Here is a 21627-nt window from a genome sequence, read left to right as displayed (position 1 = left end):
AGGTTTCACCAGTTAACTCTGAAACATTAAACATGATAGATTTTTTACTCACCGTGGCTGTGAAAAATAGTGTATCATAGAACAAACTGCAAGTATCCTGTTCAATTAGTCAGTGAAGCACCCAACCACTTCCCATCATGTTTTCATTATTCTAACCCATTTGTGAGAACTGAATCTTTAAATTGAGCATTGGCTATTTGCACCTGGGTCAATAACCATGCGGTCACAATGGTTACAGTTCATTGACATCTAATGGAGGGTTTAAATTTGACTAATGTAATCTCACAACATGAAGTCAGGGCACTTGGATATCAATCATACTCAAGGAGAACAGAGGGCTCTCTGGGGTAAAAAAAAAAAAAACAACAAACAACTCACAATGAATATAGAGGAAGAGATTATTATAGCTTTATCACCATTAGTATACAATTACTTTATTAGCCATGCAATAATTCAATGTTCACTACTGCAGTAAATAGCAACATCAGCAGAATAATATGAAAACTGATTCAGAGATTAAGCTAAATTTGGATTAAACACTTGCTCAAAAGCTTTGTTTTCTAACCCACAGTCTGTACCTCTCCCTATGGCTTCTAATATTTTACCATTCTTCCTTCAAAATGAAGACTTTACAGCCTGGAAGCTACTGAGTAGTAGTGAATTCTTGCTGGAGAGGAGTCCTGCATGGATTTTTCAATAAAGGACATTGGTGATAATAAAGCTATGACCTCAGCCAATGTCACACAGAGTTTAGAGGGAAATGGCAAACATGGTTTAGTTCTCCTCTAAAATCAGTTCTCACTGCAGAGAGCCCTGACTGATAGGACAGGGTAGAAATGCAATGCATGAATCTCAGTGACTGTCAGCTCTGCTGAAGCCTTCTGTGCTCTCAAGTTTTCCATGAAAAAGCCTCATGTGCAGCATGATTAAGTGCAGATAAACAAAACTTCATTTTCCTTGCTTAGCATCATTATGGTGTTCACAGTCACAGCATAACCAAAAGCAAACCTGGGGTCTTCTCCCATTTTCTTAACAAAAAGGCGGCTACATATATACTAATGCACACAGCACAGCTTTGAGAATAACGTTATGTGAGACAATGTCACAGTGCTAATCATCTTGTCCACCTCATCACAGAGCCAGAGGGAAAAAACAGCTTCTCATCATGCAGGGCCCAGGAGTTTAAAGGCTGGGAGAAAAAGATGGTGGAGCAGAACTCAGCTTTGCTTCATCCTCCTCTGAAAGCTTCTTCAGGAGCAACATGGCTTAAAAGTCATGCAATGCCTTTGATTTTTACGGTTCTTGATCAGAGCTCACACTTGGCACGCAAGGAAGTCCCACACCTCCAGACAAGGCTTGGCTTGCCAGAGACAGAATATCATTTTAGCATTACACAAATTACTTCAGTCTTTTCACTCATCTAAGCATTCAGAAAGTGTGCACAGAGCCTGTTTCACCATGCTAATAAGGTAGATTAAGGCAGTGATGAGTTGGAGCTGAGACCCCCACCCTTCTGAAGGGCTCTGTTCCCTTCTAAACCTCCTTTTCTCTCAACTTATCCTTACAAAAAAAATCCTGAAGACCAATAAATTCTGACTTGACTTTCTGACATGAGCCATAAAATTTAATCTATGCTGAAAAATCATCCATGTAGAGAAAAGTGGAGAACATAAAGCACTCAGTTATGATCCTACTTCCCCTTTTACAGCTGCTAGTAGAAAAACTAACCAAAACCTAACCAAATCCACCCCATTTCCTCAAGTGTAATCCTTCTGGTCCTGTGAAGGGAAAACTCGGTTTCTGTTGCGCACTCACTCACCTCCTCTCACTCACAACCTCTCCACCTCGAGTGGTTTCCTCGGATGGCACCCTGACCCAAGGGGAGTGTCCTCGACTGCACACGCACCGCTGTGAGGAGGACCGACTCAAAATGGCTGCCAGGAGGGCACCACGTAGCCCCCTCACGGGCTCAGAACCCGACTTCCTGCCCCTGTCCCTGCCGACCGCCACTATGCAGGGGTACAAGAGCTGTGCGCAGGGGGATCTCTCCGGGCTTTTGTCTGTGGCGGGAGGCGGATCTTTCCCAGGTCTTCGGGCTTTTGTTGCCACAAACGCAAAGTGAATTTTACACTGAGCTTACGGATTTGTGGTATGCTATTAAAAATACAATTATGTCAATCTGGTGAGGTGCGCACGTACATTTTTCCCTTCAACAAAGCATAAATTCTGAAAAAGCTGCTGTCCTTTCCAAAGATCTTTGGCAAGTATTCTACACGGAAATCTTTTCTGCACCCTCTTGTTTCCTCTTTTGTTTTTTCCTCTTTTAATGGCAGGGTTTATCATTTTTGCTGCAAGCAAAACGATGTTCTTTGATAAGAAATAATCAAACTACGTTTCTTCATAATGAAATGGGGAATAGCAGATTCTTTCCTTACAGTGAAATAAGGAAAGTGCCTCTGGGCACAGTGGGGGTGTTTCTGTGAACATGACCTTCTCCAGGTGGGAGGCTAGCATGGTCTAAACTAAGTCCTGGTATATCTATTTCTTGGTCACAAAAACATGCTATACTGAAACTGCAAAATACTTCCTGGAGTAGGTCCAGCAAGGAGTTTGGGAGAAGGGCAGCAAGGGACTTAGCTCTATTAACTTGCCATGTTTCTATAGTTAGCCTCTCACCATCTGCTCTTCTGGAAAGTACCAGAAGCAGGACATGCACTCATCCCATTGATCCCACCCAAGTCTGGCAGCTGGTATGTTTTTTTCCGCCATTCCAAATACTTGTGGAAATAAAAATAGCAGAGATAGCAACAACAATTCTAAAAAAGAAACAAACCAAAACCCAAGAACCCTGTAAATTTTAAGTACAAACTGTAACTTTTATATCAAAATTATGTGATCCAGCATGTTAAAATTCAAAAGTTCTGTCAAATAATACCTCTCTGAGACTGCCAGCTCCTCCCTTCAGGCAACCAGCCCCTCAGTTACCTCACCTGTTCCTATTAGAAGCTGACATGTCCATGTGAGCCTCCTTCCACTCTCCCACCCACTCTCAAATGCCACCATTTGAACCCCTTTGGGGCTTCTGACCAACTGTCTCTTATCACTCTCCACCTGGAAACTAGAGAAAAACACAGTTTTTATCTATGCGTCCTTTGGGTTTTCCCTTTTTTGGTTTGTGGCCCCTATAAAAAATTGGAGGCAGGTCTTTACATTGCAAAGTTGGGCCGCTGTGAGCAGGTGCTGAACCTGTCAGTCTCCTTGGTGGGCTGGAGTTGGAAACACAGCCTGTACAAAGCACTCTAACTGAAAACATTGTGATTTCAATACTTTATTAATTTGATATAAGGTCCCACTGATGCATTAAATATCACAAGGACCAGAAGCTAACCCATGTTTGCAGACATGTCTGTTGCCATGGCAAAACTGGCATTTTCCCTCAGTCTATCTAAATCAGCTTTAATTTGTATTTACGGACCAGATTACAGATCAGACCCAAACTTTGTTTTTGTTAATTTACTAGTTATATTTTATATCTACTTCATAGTTGACATCACTCTTGATGAAACACAGTTCTATCTCTTTCTCTTAAAAGGGCTTCTCTCAAACCTTCTCTGTCCCTGGGCCCCCTGGCTTGCCACTGTGGCCAGACCCTGCACAGACTTTAGCACACACAAGATGCAGCTATCTGGCATGGCTGGGTTCTGGGGGCAGGTAAGACGTGGGAAGGCAGGAGTGGCAGGGAAACAGTGTCTCTGTGCCCAGCAGGGCAAGTCTTCATGCAGCTTCCAGGAGCAAACCTGGCTCTGAGGTGTAACAGCCAGGGACTGCCCAGGCTGACAGTCAGCTGCAGGCAAAGGCAGGCTGTGACGGAATATGGCAACTCCAAGCAGAGCAAGGGATATTACGAATAGAATGGTAATTTTAATAACCTTTGCAAGAGAAGGAAAGCTAGCTGCTGTGCTGGGTCTGCTATATACGCATACATACGCTGAAAGAATAATTTCTTTGTCTTAAAGGAACTTTGAAAGGCTACACAGGGAAGGCAGTTATGATCACTTCTTCATACTTTCTTCACTACTGATGCCACAGAGGAAACAAAGCAACAAAAAACCAGCATCCCTGCACTGCAACTTTTCCAACACCCTGCATAACTTCCAGCCAGCACAAGAAGTTGCATTTTACCAGCATACATATTTATGTAAATGAGCACCACAAGCAGCCATGGGCTTGCAATAATAATGGAGATGCATTGAGCCTTTCATGTCAGAGCAGAAAGCAGTTCTGCATGCAGAAAATAAATGCAGTGTTCCTGTTCCCATTATGATGCTTAAAATCACGTCAGGTGTTTGCAGTTGTTTATATTAGGTTCAGCCAGAGGAGAACTTGGCCATAGTAAATGCAACTTCATCTGCCCTGCAGAGATGGATCATCTGTAGGCACAGACAATCTCTAAAAAGATCTGTACTCCTTTATGTCTATTTAGAATTAAGGTTTTAGTCAATTGCATTAGGCATCTCCTGTTTTCCAGGCCACAAGCACTCATCAAATATAACTGAATTGTTTTCTCTGAGCAGAATTTCATTCATCATCGTTACTTGTAAGTTCACTATGAAGTCAACTGGAGTATAATCCTAGATATGAAGGGTCTTCCCAAACACAGTATTGATGTTTTCACATATTTTCATTTCAGAAGATCATCTCCAGAATACTTCAGTAAAATGCTTTCCTATGCTTTATTCTTTCTTGGCATAGTCTTTCTGTGGTGGCACTGGGGGGCAAGAGACAGGATGATTACAAGTATTAATCACTGGATGTGACACAGTATTTGGAAATACAGCAGCAAAGATTTTTAATAAAGAGGGATTCCATGTTTTTTGCCATCTGACTGAAGCAAGAGCAAAGGAGTTAAAAGCTGTGACCTCAAAGCAGCTTCAAACAGTGCTGCTAGATGTGAGAGATTTAGTGTTAAAAACGTGGGTGCATGGGTCAAAGATGAAGTTCAGCCAGAAGGTGAGTCCCAGGATATCTGTCTTAAAGGAAAAAACAAGAGTTTTCCTAAAAATACCATGCTACATTCACAGCTTATTATAATTGACATTTGACAAGAGCATGTGGATGTCTTGTCACCTTCCAGAAACATGGAAGAAGATCTCACTAGAGGGATGTTTTATACATCTAGTTAGAAGTAGGTAAATATTTGGGAATGTGCTCAAAAAGTCAGGCTTATTGATACATCCCTGTCAGAACAGCAAAGCAGTTCCTGGAACCTTAATTGGGACTGTTTGCACTCACATGCTTATCTGGGTTATGGCACAAGTGCTCAGCACCTCCCTTGCTGTGTTATCCACCTAGGGAGCAAATTAAATAGTTTAAAGAGTTCATATATTTAAAAATGAATACATTTAATAAATCACTTGTAAGTAATTACCCATTCTATCAAAAGCAAAAATTACATATGAACTCTGTTGAATAAATCTGAATATAACTATTTTGGAATATTGCTTGCAGACCATCTGAAAATAGAAATATCCTATATCTCTGATTTGTGCAAGACAAGATGCTGCTGCTGTTACTGATGCTAACTGATTTCAGCAGGAGTGGTATTGCAGCAGAGTTTACAAAGGCCCAGGATCCTAGGGGCTGAATTCTGCTATATTTGAGTCTTGAATCTGATGTATTATGATATGCCATAGTACCAATTACACTTACTGCTAAATTCCAGTCTCAGTTTGACCTTTCATCTCTTCATAAAATGACTTATAACTTGCCAAATTGCTTTGATTTGAAACTGTGCTTGGTTTCAGGCCAAAACTCACCCCCCCCCCCAAGGAAAACTACGAGTAAGGTCAGACCATCAAAAATATTCATTCAATATTCATTCACACAACTCTAATAGCTGATACAAGAGAAGAACCATTTTTACATTTCTGTATTTTCTGCTCCCACTTGTGAGGGCTCAGAAATGTTTTTCATATCAACCTGGTGATTCTTCCTTGCCTCCACCTCATGCTGGGACATGTCAGTCAGTGTGAGGTGTTGTTCTCTGCTACCACAAAAATGTCACTGTAGGGGGGAAACTGTCAGACAGTTTTCAAACCTCTGAGAAAGAGTTCTTAAATTTTTTGTTACCAAGGGCTGGTCCTTATTGTCCTGGCAGCTCACCCACTCCAGCAGTTATACAAGACTTTCTACTGCTGCGGAACAGAGTAATGCTTGCAGTTTCCCATTCAAAATAAGTATTTGCCAGTATCTCCCCCATCAGAGACAGGGCTGATTCCATAAGATCTGTCCTTTATATTGGCATGAGACAAACTACACATGAAATACACACACATTCCCTGCAAATGTAAGAAATATATCTATTTCTCCAATACGTGCTATTATTAATACATTATTTCATTTTTTAATGTCCAAACCTGAAAGAACAAAGGAACTACTGAACTTTCAGAAATCACCAATTTTTCAGTTCTTTCACCTTGAAGGTACTCAATTTTAGAACCACTGAAGGCTCCAGTTTTCACAAAGAACCACAACACAAAAATATCCTAGAAAAATAGGGAATATGGCTTTAAGACTATAGCAGGAAGAGTTCACTCGTCTCAGGCAAAGGAGGGAATGGCAACAGGGCCCTCCTCTGGGAGGATTGAACTGTAGCAATATGAACTGGGAAGGAGGACAGAAAATCCTCTTCCTGATACTGCTTTCTTTAGCAGTCACCCCTTTTCAGCACTGAGGCCAAGGAAACTGTGGTTGCCTTTCCTTGGTTCAGTCCTAACTAAGGAGAAAACAAAATAAAGTGCCCAAGTTGAGGATCTGGCTGGGATTCACACCTCTTCCTGCTCAGAGAGATTTGCAAGGCTTAGGTGAGGCATTTTCCTGGTCAACATGCTACATCTTGAGGATCGATAAAGTCCATCTGTACTCGTCTGTTGTAAAGGATCCCTAGGTGGGAGGAGAGAATGGAGTGTTAATTGAAATAAATAAATCTGAGATTCCAAGACTTCAAGTCTGGAAGCTATTTCTTGGAGTAAAAATGATAGCCCTGTGTTTTGTGAGTTGCTGAGTAATTCCTGTGGAAAGGTGCTGCTTTGGTTCAATTCCTGACACAAATGCATGTTCAGACCTGGCTCCGCTGGAATTAATCATGGCAAGGTGCTTGAGAACTGTAGAGACCCCACATCAAGTCTGTAACTGCACATTGCTCAGGATGCCATTTCCCACTGCCATGGAAACTACTCAGCAGTGAAATAAATGCTTTCCTCATGCTGGTGAACTTGCTGTGACATGATCGAGTTAAAGAGCAAGTTACCTGGTGGCTATCCAGGTGTTGGTTTTCAATTTAGTTTCTCTGGAGCAAAGCATCAATTCTACTTTCTCAGTGTAGCTTATGCTTAGGCTTCAGTGGGGTCATTAAATTTATATCTGTTATCTGAAAAAGTTATTTCTTCTAGAGCAGGTTTGAGGTGAATACCTCTCAACTGGCTACTCTTACTAAAATATTGATGGCATTGATGTAGTAATTTTGTCTTTAGATCAACTTTCTGTTAATGAAAGTGATAGAAAACCAAGTTTACTTTATCTAACATGTAACCTCTGTGTGTGGCAGTCTGGTGAGCTATAGCTTCCCTGTTCCAATTGTTAGCTTTCCAGGCAAGACATCACTCCACCCTGCTGAACAGGCAGTTTTGGGCTCTAGAGATGTGAATCTTGTCCTCTGAACTTAGCAGACAACCCTGGTGTCATTTCACACAGACAGCTGCAGCTTTGGGGTTTTGTTTCCCCCCATCAAGATTACACAGCCAAAAGTGATTAGGAAAACAAAGTATGAAACTGCACCACTTATTCTGATCTTTATCTTTAGAAATTACAGTTTGACTGGTTTAATTTAGTCCCTGTCAGACCACCGGTATACCACCAGCTGCTGCAAGACCCTAGCACTGTGAAGGTTAGCATTTAAAGGAAAATACAAGCAGAATTTGGGACAGGGCACTAACTTTATTACTTAAATTAGAAATGCAGGGAAATAAAATGTCTACAGTTGAAAAATATGCTCCATGTATTACTTCTTGCCCTATGGAAGGCCAGATTCTGCTGCCATTTTCTCTCCTGGGACCCAGATACCTCGTTTGCTCAAATGTCAGCAACAAAAGCCAGTGACTTCCGGAAATGAGTAAACCACACTGCTATGGCTATCAAAACCTGTCCTGCTCACAAGACTGTATGAGGCAGCTGAATATTTAGACATACATTTTTAGGGACCAGAAGGGATTTGCTGAGAAGAAGACCCATGACATCCGCAAGGTCAGAACATCCTGAGGACTGCGCCCCCAGGACCTGGTTTCTGTTGCTTGTTAAAGCCAGCACACAAAAATGTGCTTCAAAACCTTCACTTGTCTGACAGGAATAATGTTACCTTCTTGCCTTTCACTTGAGAATCAAATTTCCTTCCCCAGTGTTATGCTTCAAGCAGGGTAATTTTTCCTTATCCTTTCTAGAAGCCAGGGATCTCATTACAAAATACACTTAAGGAGTCAATGGGAAATCAGACAGTCAAGTGTTGTTTTCTGCAGATGGAAGACTGTCTCATGCCAACACCTCTAATGGAAAGCTACATATGGAGCTTACATTTTGCTTATATGGCTTCTCTTCAGTTAAGCTCCCTCGCATGCTGTGCTCTGAAAAAGCCAAAGGATCCTCTGTGAGAAAGGGAACTTACTGGAAAAAAAATCCCCATTTCGATGTTTTCCAAGATGCTAAGCAGGATTTCTTCAGCTTTCTGAAATTATTTTCTTTAGTTGAAAAGCAGTTTGCTGAGAAAAAATCAGGAGTAGAGAAACTCCTTTTAGGCTTTCTTCTCATACATTTCTATCGCAAAGGACTGTTACCTACATCAGCAGGACTCTTGACCTGACACTGCCAGAGAAATGCTCCTCTACAATAGGCTTTGCATGCTGGTGGAGTGCTGTTTTGTGGTCATTTTGACAACATTGCAGAACCTGCCATTAGAATCAAGCCATGCAGGACTAGGTAGGCCCAGCAGGCACATGTACCAGGCTTGTGCTGGGGAGGAAACCTGTCAGCCACCTGTTGAATCCCCAAGTTTCCAGCAAGCTGTATATCTCTCCTAACTACCCTGATAGTGCTAAAAGCGCAATAACAACTAACACTGCCACTCAGGCTGGTGTGGCACTCAGAGTGGCAAAGAGGCAAGAATTTCCAGGCCAAAACCAAAATGAGCAGGGAGAGAAACTGAAGGGAGAAGAGATGCCTATCAAGCAGAGGATGAACTCAGCAGCTCCTGGAAAGTGTCACTGGCCACTCTGGGACTGGCCGCTATTGCCCTGGTCTGCTCAACTTATCAGGGCCACTTCCAGCATAACATTACTTGGTTTTCCTAGTCCAAAATTCCTTCTCATTTAATTAGTCCTAAATCCGTTTTCATAAAATGCTTATTCATTCATTCTGCTGTTGAGAATGGTTTTTGCCCATGCCCCCTCACTTCCTGCAGCATCAGGCACTACAGTGCTGTGTGAATGGGGAGGCATGACGAGCGGGGAAAAGAAGCTCTGCGTATATGGTTAAGCAACAGCACCCAGAGCTGATCAGAAGTGCCCAGCAGACCCTGAACCAGGAAACAAACAAGCAGTCTAGCAATCATGTGTTAGTGTCTTTTCCCATGCAAACTGTAGAGCTTCTGTTTGCACAGTTTATAGAATTTGAGCTTTTATTTGAAAAACATAGCTTAGTTACTCTGACGATTGATTTGTTTCTGGTATCAAAAAGCTGACCCTAGACTAAAAAAAATAATTTCAACACTGAAAATTTTCATACAGAAGGATGATTAAGTTATATCAGTAATAACTCGCTCACATGCATGAGAAAAGGTGGAGGTCTGAACCAAGCTCTGTTAAATTAATGGAAAGACTCCTGCTGGTTTCAAGACAAAGCACAGATCAGTCCTTCCCAGCTGAGTAGATCAGCTCTCCCTAATGAGTCTTGACATTCCCCTGTACATTAGTTGACACTCTGTAGATTACTAAATATAGCCAGCAATGCTTATACAACCTAGGCAGGATAGGCAGGCATAGAGGATATACAGAAGATTAATACCAAATAAGTGCCTAAGGCAGAAGCGTCACAGCACAAGTCATTATCAACAGCAGGGAGAGGGGCTGTGCTAGCTAGCAATGTACAGAGATCACAAAGCACTACCAGACACAGAATTTACGGTGAAATTTCTTTTTAAACTATCACCATGTGGGTCTTGGTACATAAGCTTATGAGTTTGACTTCGGCTGTTTCTATGTTATGACACTGGGAATACTGGTGAAGGCAACCCATGAGCACCTGGAGCTTGCTGATGTCTTCTCAGAATGTAATAGCAGAAAAACAGAACTCGTGTCTATTGCTATAGTAAGCAGTACCCATTATACTCATTTGCAGAATAGCTAAGAGGACAAATTAAGCATTTGGTTTTGAGTGCACAGACAAGAGAACGTGCTGTCCCTTCCTTTCTAAAGTGATTTGAACAACTGTTGCTTATCTAAGCACCTACACGGTCTGAATAAAATGCTAACTCAAATGTTCTTCCTGACATCTGGAATCTTTCCTTACTCTTTTATTTTCAATTACATATAAGCTTACAGGGTTTTATTTTGCTGGGTCTTTTACCAATGCTGTGGTAAAAATCTAAAGTGCAAACCATACAAGGAAAGATACAATCATGCCAAAAAATTATCTCCCTCTATACCAGACTATATTTGCCTCCCTGCAAAATGCTAAGTAGGAGATTTTGGAGAGGTATTTCTTTTAAGGTGAAGTATTAATGAAGATCTTCAGTTATCTGTTGGGCACCAAACTGAATTATCACACTGACATTTTTACACAGCACACAAAAAAAGCACACCTTTTCCATGAAACAAAAGTGCAAAGCCCTGCATGTGCAGGAATAGTTCCCCTAAGAGTGGGAGATTTGCTGTTTTTGACTGCTGATTTGTTCAATTTGTTAACCGAAGACCAGGGGTTTTGCAGCTCTGGCAGTATGACTGTTTGTACTTCCTAGACTCTGGAGAGCTGGTGAGTGATTTGTCAGAGCACTGTCTAATACCAGACCTTCAATGTGTGCTACATGTGTGCTGTTTCTGAAGAATGCCAGTCCCTAAATTTTCCCTTGGCAGTTCTTTTTTCCTCAGCATGTCTGGCAGGCTGCTCTAACCCACTGCAGAGCACTAACTTCTGGAGGTTCGCACTGCCAGCACACGGGTGGATGAAGGAATCCAAAGCATACCCAGATCCCAAATTTCACCCCAAGCTGATGTTCTTTGGCACAATTACCAAAGCAAACTTGCTGTGGGAGTAGAACAATAGCACCCCACTTCAATACAGTCTATGTGCTTCAGTTTCTTTTAGTGCAGAGAAACAGAGGGATGTTGTATTTTGCAGTTGTCTAAGGATCCTAAAAGGGCTCTTAGCGCACTCATGCTGCTTTTCTGGTGTAGTCATGCTGCTTTTCTCTAAAATCAATTGCTTTTATAATGGCACTTGTCTAGGCGTAAGAAGCTAAGCTCTATCCTGAGAGTTCTCAATTTGCCAGGCAAATATCAAAGTTTTTATGGGAAGTATAATTTGCCTTTAGCTATTTACTGGCTACGTTAATAATTAGAATTCAATATTTATGAAGATATATCAATACTCTTGAAATATCATGCTGACATTTTCAATGGAAGCACACTCTGCCACTCCAGGCAGCTATTGCAAAATCAATATGACCCTGGAAGACAAGTGGCTTTTTCAGTGCCCCGCAATTATCAAGCTAGAAATATTTTGCATAACAATGTACATTTGTGGAACTAGACAATTTTCTTGGAAGAAAACTTTAACTGAGATTATTTCCTTTGATTCTGATCCCAGACTCCTTCCAGCAGCAATGGCATCATTTAGCAGAATGAATACTGTCAGAAGGCTCCAGCAGAGCAAAACTCACCATGGTGCTCAGCACCAAATGTCCATGTGTTATCGGAGAAGGAGCACTGGTACTCAGGGAGAGCTAGGCAGTTAGGGATTACAGGCCTAGGAGCACTGGTGCAGGGCTGATAGGGAAAAGAAGAGCAGTGGAGGCTCCACACACAGTGCTGCCCCCTTCAGCTGTTGCCCCTAGAGCCACTTGTCTTACAGCACTTCTGCGCTAATTATTGCGACTTAAACATAGGGACTAACAGTACGCAGAGCAGTCCTGGGTGTTTCTCTTTCAGACCCAAGTAGGCATCCTGGCTAAACACTCCAGGACTTATGCACAGAGCCCAGCTTCTAATTTTACCTGCTTTCCAGGAATGCAAGCTCACTGCCCAGTGCTTCCTCCTACAGCACAGCAAAGGAAGGCAGGTGTGATTTGCAGCTCCTGTTTTGAATTAGGTTAATCTTTTTCCCAAATCTCTAATTAATTAATTTAATTTTGTATTGGGAAAAGATGAATTGACTCCCATAATAGTGTATCACAGCACTAGCTTGCCGAGTAGCTTGCTGAGATTTATTGACACGGAGTTATGCCTGCTGGTCGCAGCTTCTGTCTCTGTGTGTCTAGCTCAGCTCCAAATTCTAAGTCAGCAGCCAATGGAAATGTCAATGCCTGGCATGTCTCTGAAAATGGACTGGGGGTATTTATGATCGGCTGCTGCAACATCCTGTTTTCAGACTTTATTTTACAGCATGGAAGCCTGAATTAGCCTGAGCTCTTTCACACAGTTTTAATGGCACTTTGTCAAAACACTCTGTGAGTCCTCTCACAAAATAAATGTCACCAACTCAGTGAAACATTACAAAGATGATTCCAAAGTGCACACATTCAGGAACACTGCAATCTTTGTCAGACTTAACAGGGGCATTCACTGAAAAAAAAAAAAGCTAAGTATCTAATTGAAGTACCTGAACTAGAGGGAATAATTACATCAGCCTTCAAACAACAGTGAGGTGGACTGCTAAAATAACCAGTGCAGGGACCAATCTAACCCCCAGAAAAATCAGTGGAAGCCTCCCTGTAGATTGTAGTGGAAGGAGAAGCAAACTGTTATCTGTACATGTTTGCTTAACATTTTAAAATCAGAGAGTATTAATCAGTAGCTCAGAAGGCCATACTGATGGCTACTGAACCACCCAACTAGATAAGACCAGTAAGTATCAATGAATATTGTCACTTGTTATCATTTATCACCTATGTGAATGATTTAATCATTTAATGAGTCCAACATTCATTCACTATCAGATTCTGAGATTCCTTCCATTCCTACTTGGTGAGGTGACAGCGAAATTTAGAATCAGAATAAATCCAAATCACTCCCTGAACACAGTAAGAACACCAGACAGGCTTTAGTAACCAAGCCTAATACACTACCCTACATAATACACTCTAGCGTGCTACCTAAACAGGCAATGAGGGAAGAGACAGAAGACTCAGGCATTGCCTCAAAGTCTATCTTCTCTAATGGGCAGATCACTCACCATCACACGAGTCACACAACAAATGAGTCATCAAACCCACCACTACAGCTTAGGCTTTTCTGGTTGTTCATAGGGTCACTCTGCTTCCATGTTACAGATTAGAAGAGCAGCCTTGGTGTCATCATAAAGGCATTCAAAAAGAATTATTTTTCTTCACAGAGGAATTCCTCTCTCCAGTATCAGCACAAATAATCACCAGTGTCTACAAAAAAACCCAGATGCTATTGTGAGAACTGACACAGTCATTCCCTTCAGTCTGAAATATCCTGAAAGGACAGGGCTGACTAGAAAGATTAGTCAGCAAAGCTTGAAAACAGTGGAAATCTATTGGAGAGGAAAGTAGGGAAGGTTTTGCCAAGGCACGTATTATTCATTGATACCGATCACATTGTGCCAAATCTTCCACCTCTGCTTTCCTCTAACTTACAGTGAGCTGGAAGGGCAGCAACCAGAAAAAAAGGCCCTTACGGGAATTGCATCTGAGGAAGTTGGTGGGTTGGCTGAGCACATTTGCTTCACTTCATTTCTAGATCATTAACTTATTTGCTTGTAGCTCTCAGACTCACTGCACACAGCAATTCTGGCTTCCATACTTTCCCTTACCATGTACTGGCTCATTAGAGACGGTCACAGAGTGAGAAACCTGAATGGTGCTCACGAGAGTTATTGACAGTGGACTTGGAAACTTACTGATAAATGGCCTGACTAAAGGGGAGTTTGTGTCATTGTTGCATGTGTCACAGAAAAAGGAGGCCAAGAGCTAGTCCTGCTCCTTATTCTCATTGAAGACAGAGAACCTGAACTTAGCTGACCCCAGCAGCATTGCCAGGGCTGTGCTGTTTGTGACCAAAAAGACAGCTGGCAAGGGTAAGTGGCAAGGTAATTTCCCCCCCAAAAAAATTATTCAATATAACCAAATCTGTTCTAGCTAAAAGTTCTGGTGTCTCTCCACAGAGGCATATTTCATCTCCCTGATGAAAAGCATTCGCTCTGTCATTTCTCAAGTTCAGAGATTCTCCCCAGCAATCTTTTGGGCTTCCCCTTGCTTTCACCAACAGGGTTCTTAAAAATCCAGTTTCTCAGTCTGTTAAAACCAGATCATTCCCAGGTGTGTTTATCAGACTCTTTTTGGTGCAGTTGAAGAATATCAGCTGGGGGAGGAAGGTGCTAACTAGTACCAGAAAGAACTTTCTTGACAATAAATCCAGCCCACACAATTAAAAATGGCTGGTGGCAGGTTTTTTTTCAGTCTTTATCTAGTAAACAAAAGAGTATTTTTTCATGGCTGAGTTAGTCCAAATTTTGCAGTGCATGCAACAACAATTGCACTGACTGTAACAGTTAAAACACTTGCTACTTCAGCCAGTTTTCTTAGAGCTGCTACACAGGTACTATCATACACCTCTGTGAACGGAAGTTGTGAAGAGGAAGTTGGTCCCTGGGGTCTCTACTTTGAGTGGAGTTAAAAACAAGAATTAAGTGTTGGCTTTGACAAAAGGTGGTAAATAATCTGCAAAGTAAACATACTAAGCCATGGCAATACACGTTCCCTTCTCAGCGCTGATAGGTCAGACTAGACATTGTTAAGGGCTGCCAAAAGGGATTGCAGCACTGCAACTACCATCAGTAACACTCAGCTAAGTAAATATTCAGTAGGCTTATAATTAATTAAATAGCTAAAACGACAAAACACATATCTTCTACCAGTAGGACTTTCTTCTCAAAGCTTGTAAAACACTGTTGGCCTCATCATGAGGGTTCCAGACACTTATTAAATCCAGTGATTAGGGCAAGGACAACATAATTATTAGAAACTTACCTCCTCTGGCAGGTCCCTTCTTTCAGCTTGTGGAAAGCTGCACACTCTCGGTGGGGATAACCACTGCTGGCGCTCTCACCTCAGCCTGAGAAACTCTTTATGAAATCTCAGTGCTGGACTTTCAGCCTCTGCCTTTCAGGTGCAGGCTGTCCTCAGCAAACTCTTGAAAGTGTCACTATTTATCTAAAGTTTCTCAAGTAATTTATAGCGTAGTAAAGCAGTATTATCAATACACAGGGTTAAGCTAATATCTTCAAAAGCATTGACTAATTCCATACATCACGTTCAGACCTTTAGACCCCAACCAACAGAAATCAGACTCTCTGCTTTTATACAGACTATTTGATTTTCACAGGAATATAAGTGCATAGTAGGAGCCCACATACTGGAATGGATCTGGATAATAAAGCCCAGTAGAGTGGCCTGTATCTCAAGTGAAATAGTTTCCCTTTAATACTTTACCAATACTCTTTTAGAGTAATTGCAAAAGGCCTTCAGCAAATTTTGCCAAGTGTACAGAGTAGATCATTCAAGCAAACCCCAGACAAGAGTATTCACCTCAGTCAGGTTTTTAAAGAGTGTTTTACCTTGGTAACTAAATCACAGCTAAGATGCAGCTGGCTGCTGCATCCTTTGCATAAGTCCAAAATAAAACACACAAAAAGCTGTGAATCTACCTGACACTGCTTTTTGGTTTTTTTTTCCCCTCTGAGTTAATTGCCTGCTGTGTTTTACAGGACAGGTACACTGCTACAAAGCTAACTTGAACATCTCAGAATTATTCTGACATTTGAATAATCCAAGTCTCAAATATTAATTTCTATGTGACAAACTTATAACTTACTTATCTTTAATGGCTATGCTGCTATTAAGGGGTCAGGAAGGGTCATTGGTTTTGCTTGGTTTTTTGGTTTTTTTCTTTTATGATAGAGATGCAGCATTTTGAAGTGAAAGTAAGCATTGTTGAGCATTGTTGGAGTGAAAGTAAGCATTGTGTCTTTAAGGCAGGAATAGTTAATTCAGATGTCATCAACACATACCTCTTAAAACATTTGAAGGGACTGACTCCTGAGATCGGGAACTCCTACAGAGAAAAATACTTTGTTGAATGTAAGTAGCAAAAGGAGTGTATGAAAGCCCAGAGCGGTTATTATCGGACTACATAAATATCTGAAGAGGGGCTATAAAGACAGAGGGCCAGGCCCCTTTCAGGGGTGCCCAGGGACAGAACCCAAGGCAATGGGTGCACACTGAAACACAGGATGTTACTGCTGAAGATCAGGAATCACATTTTTACTGTGAGGGTGCCTGGGCACTGGCACGGGTTGCCCAGTGAAGCTGAGTATCCACCATCTGGACATGCTCCTGGGCAACCTGGTCTAGGTGAACCAGCTTGAGCAGGGGGCATTGGACCAGAGGTCCTTTCCAACCTCAACCAACCTGTGATTCTGTGAATGTTTGCTGGACTTCATTAACATTCATTAAGAACCCATTGCTGATTGTCCTGGACTATATCTATGTTAGATAAGGCCTGTGCTATTAGTTCACATATGAGATTGGTGAGATGTGATGTCATGCCACTATCCTTAGTCCCTCCACACTTAAAGGTAGAATGCCCAGGTAGAATGAACTGGGGTGACCATATGCTGTTTATGGCTTACTGATATCTGAAAAGTCATGCTGAGTCATGCCGTACTTAATGTGGAGAACATCTGGCTCACAATACAGTCCAGGGAGGTTTCTCTTTGCCGGGCTCTTGGGTGTTCTGCAGGCATTCTGGTCTCTGCTCTGTTGTAGCTGAACTGCTCTCAGTACTGGAGCCAGTAGTTTAAAAGCAAACTTGAAGCTGTAGCCAAACCTTTAAATATAAAGAATCCTCTCACAGAGAATTTTGCATATAAATGCTTTCAGATTCATTTTCTTTTTCACAGATATAAAAGCTCAAAGATCACCAATAAAAAGACTGTGTGACTGATATTTCTCAGGTCATAAAATGCATGGCATAAGTCCTGATAGCAAAGCACCCCAGGACACAATACAGAGCTGGATGCAAAGTTCTTTTGGCTATTTCTCTCCTAAACCCCAAAGCTGTTTATCTGACATGCTGCTGTGTACAATATTTCCAGCTCCAGCAGCTAGTGGGAGATCAGTTCCTGGAGTTCTAATTAACATTTACCATTAAACCAGTATTAGCTCTGAGGAAATAAATGTTAATCCTGTCAGAACCAGACATCCTTTCCTTAATCAGTTACTAGACTGCTTTTCTTTTCAGAAGACACTTTCTCCACCTCTCACCCCTCCTTACCTGGAATTTCTGAGTTTGCAGATACGCTTGTAAATCCAGCATGGTTTTGAAGATCATTTTTTATGCTCAGAAGTGACACCTCTGTAGGATCTCCATTCCTAAAATATTCAGCTACAAAGCTAGTCAATATTACTCACCCTATAACAAGTTTTTAAATAAGGAAAATAAATTCACTAAAAGAATCAGGTTTTCAAGTAGACTTCATCAACATATACAGGCTGCTAGTGAACTTGAAATACAACAATCGTCTTTCAGAACATATATCTTTAACATATACCTTACAGAATGTATTTAGTCAGATTTAGGCATTTATTTCATGGGCAGTTGATCTATTCAGGAGTTGCTAAACTTCACAAGTTGCTGAACACAAGACATGAAAACAAATGATAAAGCCCACCTATTGCAACATATTCCAAAAATTACAAATGCAGTATTTGACCACATCTAATCACCTGATTATTCAACTGTGTAGAAATAAAGCAAGTTATTTTACAGATATGAAATTACAGAGAAGAATCAAAACTACGTATTACTCTGTTAATATGCAGAGTATCCAAACTTGTATTTAAACTTTCTCACTAGTAATAGTTTCTTATATGAGGAAAATATTAAAAATAATATGCATTTACATTTCTTTCATCCTCAATTTGTTCTGCAATTTAGTATGATTATTTCACTCATTAGATGAAACAGGATCATTAGCATATGCTATGGCAAATTAGTTCAACTGTACAAAGATTATGTTAAGAACAACAAAATGTTAGTTGGGGTTATGGTGCCTCTTGTACACTATTTCTATCTGTTAAGCTGTTGGCCAGAGGCTCACAAACTGGTGTTCCTAGGATATTAAAATTGAAGGGGTAAAGGTTTTATTTGCTGAAGACCTGCACTGGTGATTAATCATTAATGTGCAATTCAATTAAGCTTACAAAAATACCATGTGCAGGTCAGAACTCCAAATGTAAGAAAAGGAGTTTCATCACTCTATGTGTGTGTAAGAGGGGACAGGGCAAGGGGTGTTTTGTAGGTGCACAAGAAAGGGACAGAATAGAAAAAGTATTTAGTAACATGTAAGTATTTCATTGGTTCTATTCTCTGCCAAATGGCTTCAAGAATAAATTTATTTTATTTCATGATAAATACCTGTAAGAGAGACAGTTCTCTCTATCTGGTCTGACAGCTGTAAAGAGAATGTACATGAAAAAACTTAATGGTCTAAATTTATCAACCATACAGTGGCAGATTATGAGACTTCCTGAAATCCCTAAAAATCAGCCTTCTTTGAAACAGAATGAGTCCAGAATTCAAGAATCCAAGCAGGGACAAGTCCTCGTAAGGGAAAAAGAGTACAAGTAGAAAACAAAGTTAGGAATAGAATCTAAAGCTTCTGTTGAACAAAATACAAAAAATAGATATTAGATAAGCAGATGGGTACACTATGGTTGATACGGAGAGAAAGAGGCCCAGCTGAAGCTTAGGAATCCTTCATCATCAGGAATGTTAAACAATAAATCTACATTCTACCTATCTATACCATATCCCAGGGATGGTTTTCTTCCACATCTGAAAAGTTAAAATTGCTATGGGGGGGAAAAAGGTAACCCTGGTATATGGCTGACATATTAGCAGTTTTCTCCAAAAATTATTCCAAATCTTTCTGTTGACAAAGATTATTCACAAAAGCAACACTATTGCTCTTATGGCATCAACTGGAGGCAAGACTTGTGGAAATGTTAGCCCTGTCTTCTCTCTTTAAAAAGCATTGTGAACTCTTTCCTTAAGAACAGCAACCTGTCTTTCAAAGACATCCTTTCTCATAGCCTTATAGACGTGTAAGCTGTGTCTCTGATTCTAAGGAATTTTTAAAGCACTTAGATGTGCAAGTTAATTGAACTAAGGCTTCAACTGCTTGTGTCCATACTATGCTGAAAGTCAGACTCCTACAATCAATAATAAGAGTTTCCTGTTTCAAGGGCCAGTTTATTTAATACGTGAAATGGGGCAGTTTTTACTGTGATATGATGTCAGTGATGTTATATCAAGAACTTTAGACAGTTGTGTGAAGCAGTAAGCACTATTCTTATTTGACTTTATCTAAAGCACTGTTGTTTTCATCTCAGAGTGCTCTGAAGTCTCCACAACTGAAAAAAGTACATAAAGCCTTGACACAAATTATGAAATAAGAATGTGATAAAAGAATACATTTATTGGATTTATTCAGCAGCATCATTTTCCAGTTGTCTTTTCTAATCAAAGTACATTACAAAGTAGTCATAAACATTCTAATTAGAAATAGTAAATATTTTGAGAACTCAGATATAAAACAATCAAATAGCAGAAGACTCAGTGATTATAACTTCAGGAATCTTTAAGCTATATGAGTAGCTAGGCAGGAATGCTGAATAACATGCTCCTGAAGCAGTACTCAAAGTTTCCTCACATGGTTCATGTTGTGGAAACTACCTTGGCTGATTAATAGAAAAGCTAATACGATATACAGTATATTCTGGTGGAAGGGTACAGAAATAACCAAATAACTACAAGGACTGCTATTAGTATAAATTGTTTCCCTTTCTATTAATGTTCATCTTAGGAAATAAATAGTCAATAAAATTAAATTTTCACATTAAAACACCTGAATAATTTCTTTAATGAACCAATATCTTTCTTATTTTGCTGTTTGGAAATAAGCTGCTACAGAAATCTAGCTACTTCATTTAATAGTCCAAATTACTTCCAGAGACTCAAGCCAAAAACAGAGCTATTCCATTGATGAGCAAGAGAAAATCTTATTAAATTAAGTACTCATGGCACTAAAATCTAAATATATGAGATCTTTTTAGGAACGCTATTAATGGAATGGTGTTAATTGGAACCTTGAGAAAAGGTATGTGTTTTGTGGATTGACAGGAAATTGTTTTGTCTACAACAGTTAAAATATTGGAAGAACAACATTATGCACCTTCAGCAAAATGATGCTACATTGACTCTTCCATCATTTGTTTAACACAAGATAAACAGAGACATCCATTTTTACATAGAGTAGTATATAAAATAGGTGTTAAAGATGCCCCAAGCACCAGCAGAAGTTTCAAAAGGTGCTGTTATAAACATACACTCTAAAGATCCTGTAAATCAGTAATGTGCCTATAGTTGCCTTGTTTGGTTCTTTTTTTTTTTTTACTTTAAGCATTTATATTATGAATTTATCCCTAAAGATACAACCAATTCCATACAGATTTCTACTAGCAACATCACCAAACAAGATCACCTTTCAAAAATTTACAAATGTACAATATATTTATAACATTACTTTCAGACAGCTCCAGTGCAAAGATATACATATAGTACATCACGATAATTGTTCATAAAAATAGAAATTGGCATTTGTCAAAAAAAACAAGGCATAGTTTTAACATACATATCCAGCCATTGGCTAAGAGATGTATGTATTTTTATAAAGCATTTGAATGTGAACCTTACTCTTCTGTTTATAAAAAATATATGTGCAAATGGATGTGTCTAATTTTCCCTAAATCAGTTACCTAGTTATACCACAGAGTCCTCTTTAACAAGGCTGGCGGTGTCTTTAAACGTGTCTTCTGTTGCTGTGTAAGATAATGGTTGGTCTCTTCTCAGAGTAATCTTGGGAGGCAGTGAAGGAGAAGGGGTAGGGACACTTTTTGTGTCTTGTTGTTGTTCCTTTTCCATCTGAAACAATAATCATAAAATCCAAGTTTACATTCTAATGTATAAAATATCCAACCTCAACTTTCAGAAATTCTAAATAAATATCCAAGTTATTTTGCTAAAGTCAAGTGTCATGGTATAAGTTATTTTTGCATATCACTGCCTGTAACAAAATCAAATGCTAATTTCACCTCAGATTGTACAGCTGAGTAAATAAACTACTGCACACTTACTCTACATGCTGGGACTTCTATTTTAATGCTTAATGTCAGGAGTAGCTTAGTATGTCCATATGCGCATACATGAACATGGATAACAC

General features: G+C 40.1%; 1 protein-coding gene and 1 pseudogene across 2 annotated transcripts in view; one reads left to right on the top strand and one right to left on the bottom strand.

Annotated features, from left to right (window-relative positions):
- Nucleotides 1-12542: 12542 nt before the first annotated feature.
- LOC134156571 (uncharacterized) lies at nt 12543-17559 on the top strand (annotated as a pseudogene).
- A 2231-nt stretch (nt 17560-19790) lies between these two features.
- Nucleotides 19791-21627, bottom strand: part of LRP2 (LDL receptor related protein 2) — a 123849-nt gene continuing 122012 nt past the window's right edge. For both annotated transcript variants that reach the window (XM_062604788.1, XM_062604789.1), the window contains exon 79: nt 19791-21329. In XM_062604788.1, the coding sequence (XP_062460772.1) occupies nt 21168-21329 (162 nt within the window). In that variant the 3' untranslated portion in view covers nt 19791-21167. The remainder of the gene's footprint in view (nt 21330-21627) is intronic.

This window comes from Pezoporus occidentalis, unplaced genomic scaffold (genome assembly GCF_034315485.1).
Source record: "Pezoporus occidentalis ecotype Australia unplaced genomic scaffold, CSIRO_AGI_Poc_V1 ctg88, whole genome shotgun sequence".
Lineage (NCBI taxonomy): Eukaryota > Metazoa > Chordata > Aves > Psittaciformes > Psittacidae > Pezoporus > Pezoporus occidentalis.
The sequence above is the reverse complement of the archived record's forward strand: the minus strand, read 5'-3'. Positions and strand labels throughout refer to the sequence as shown.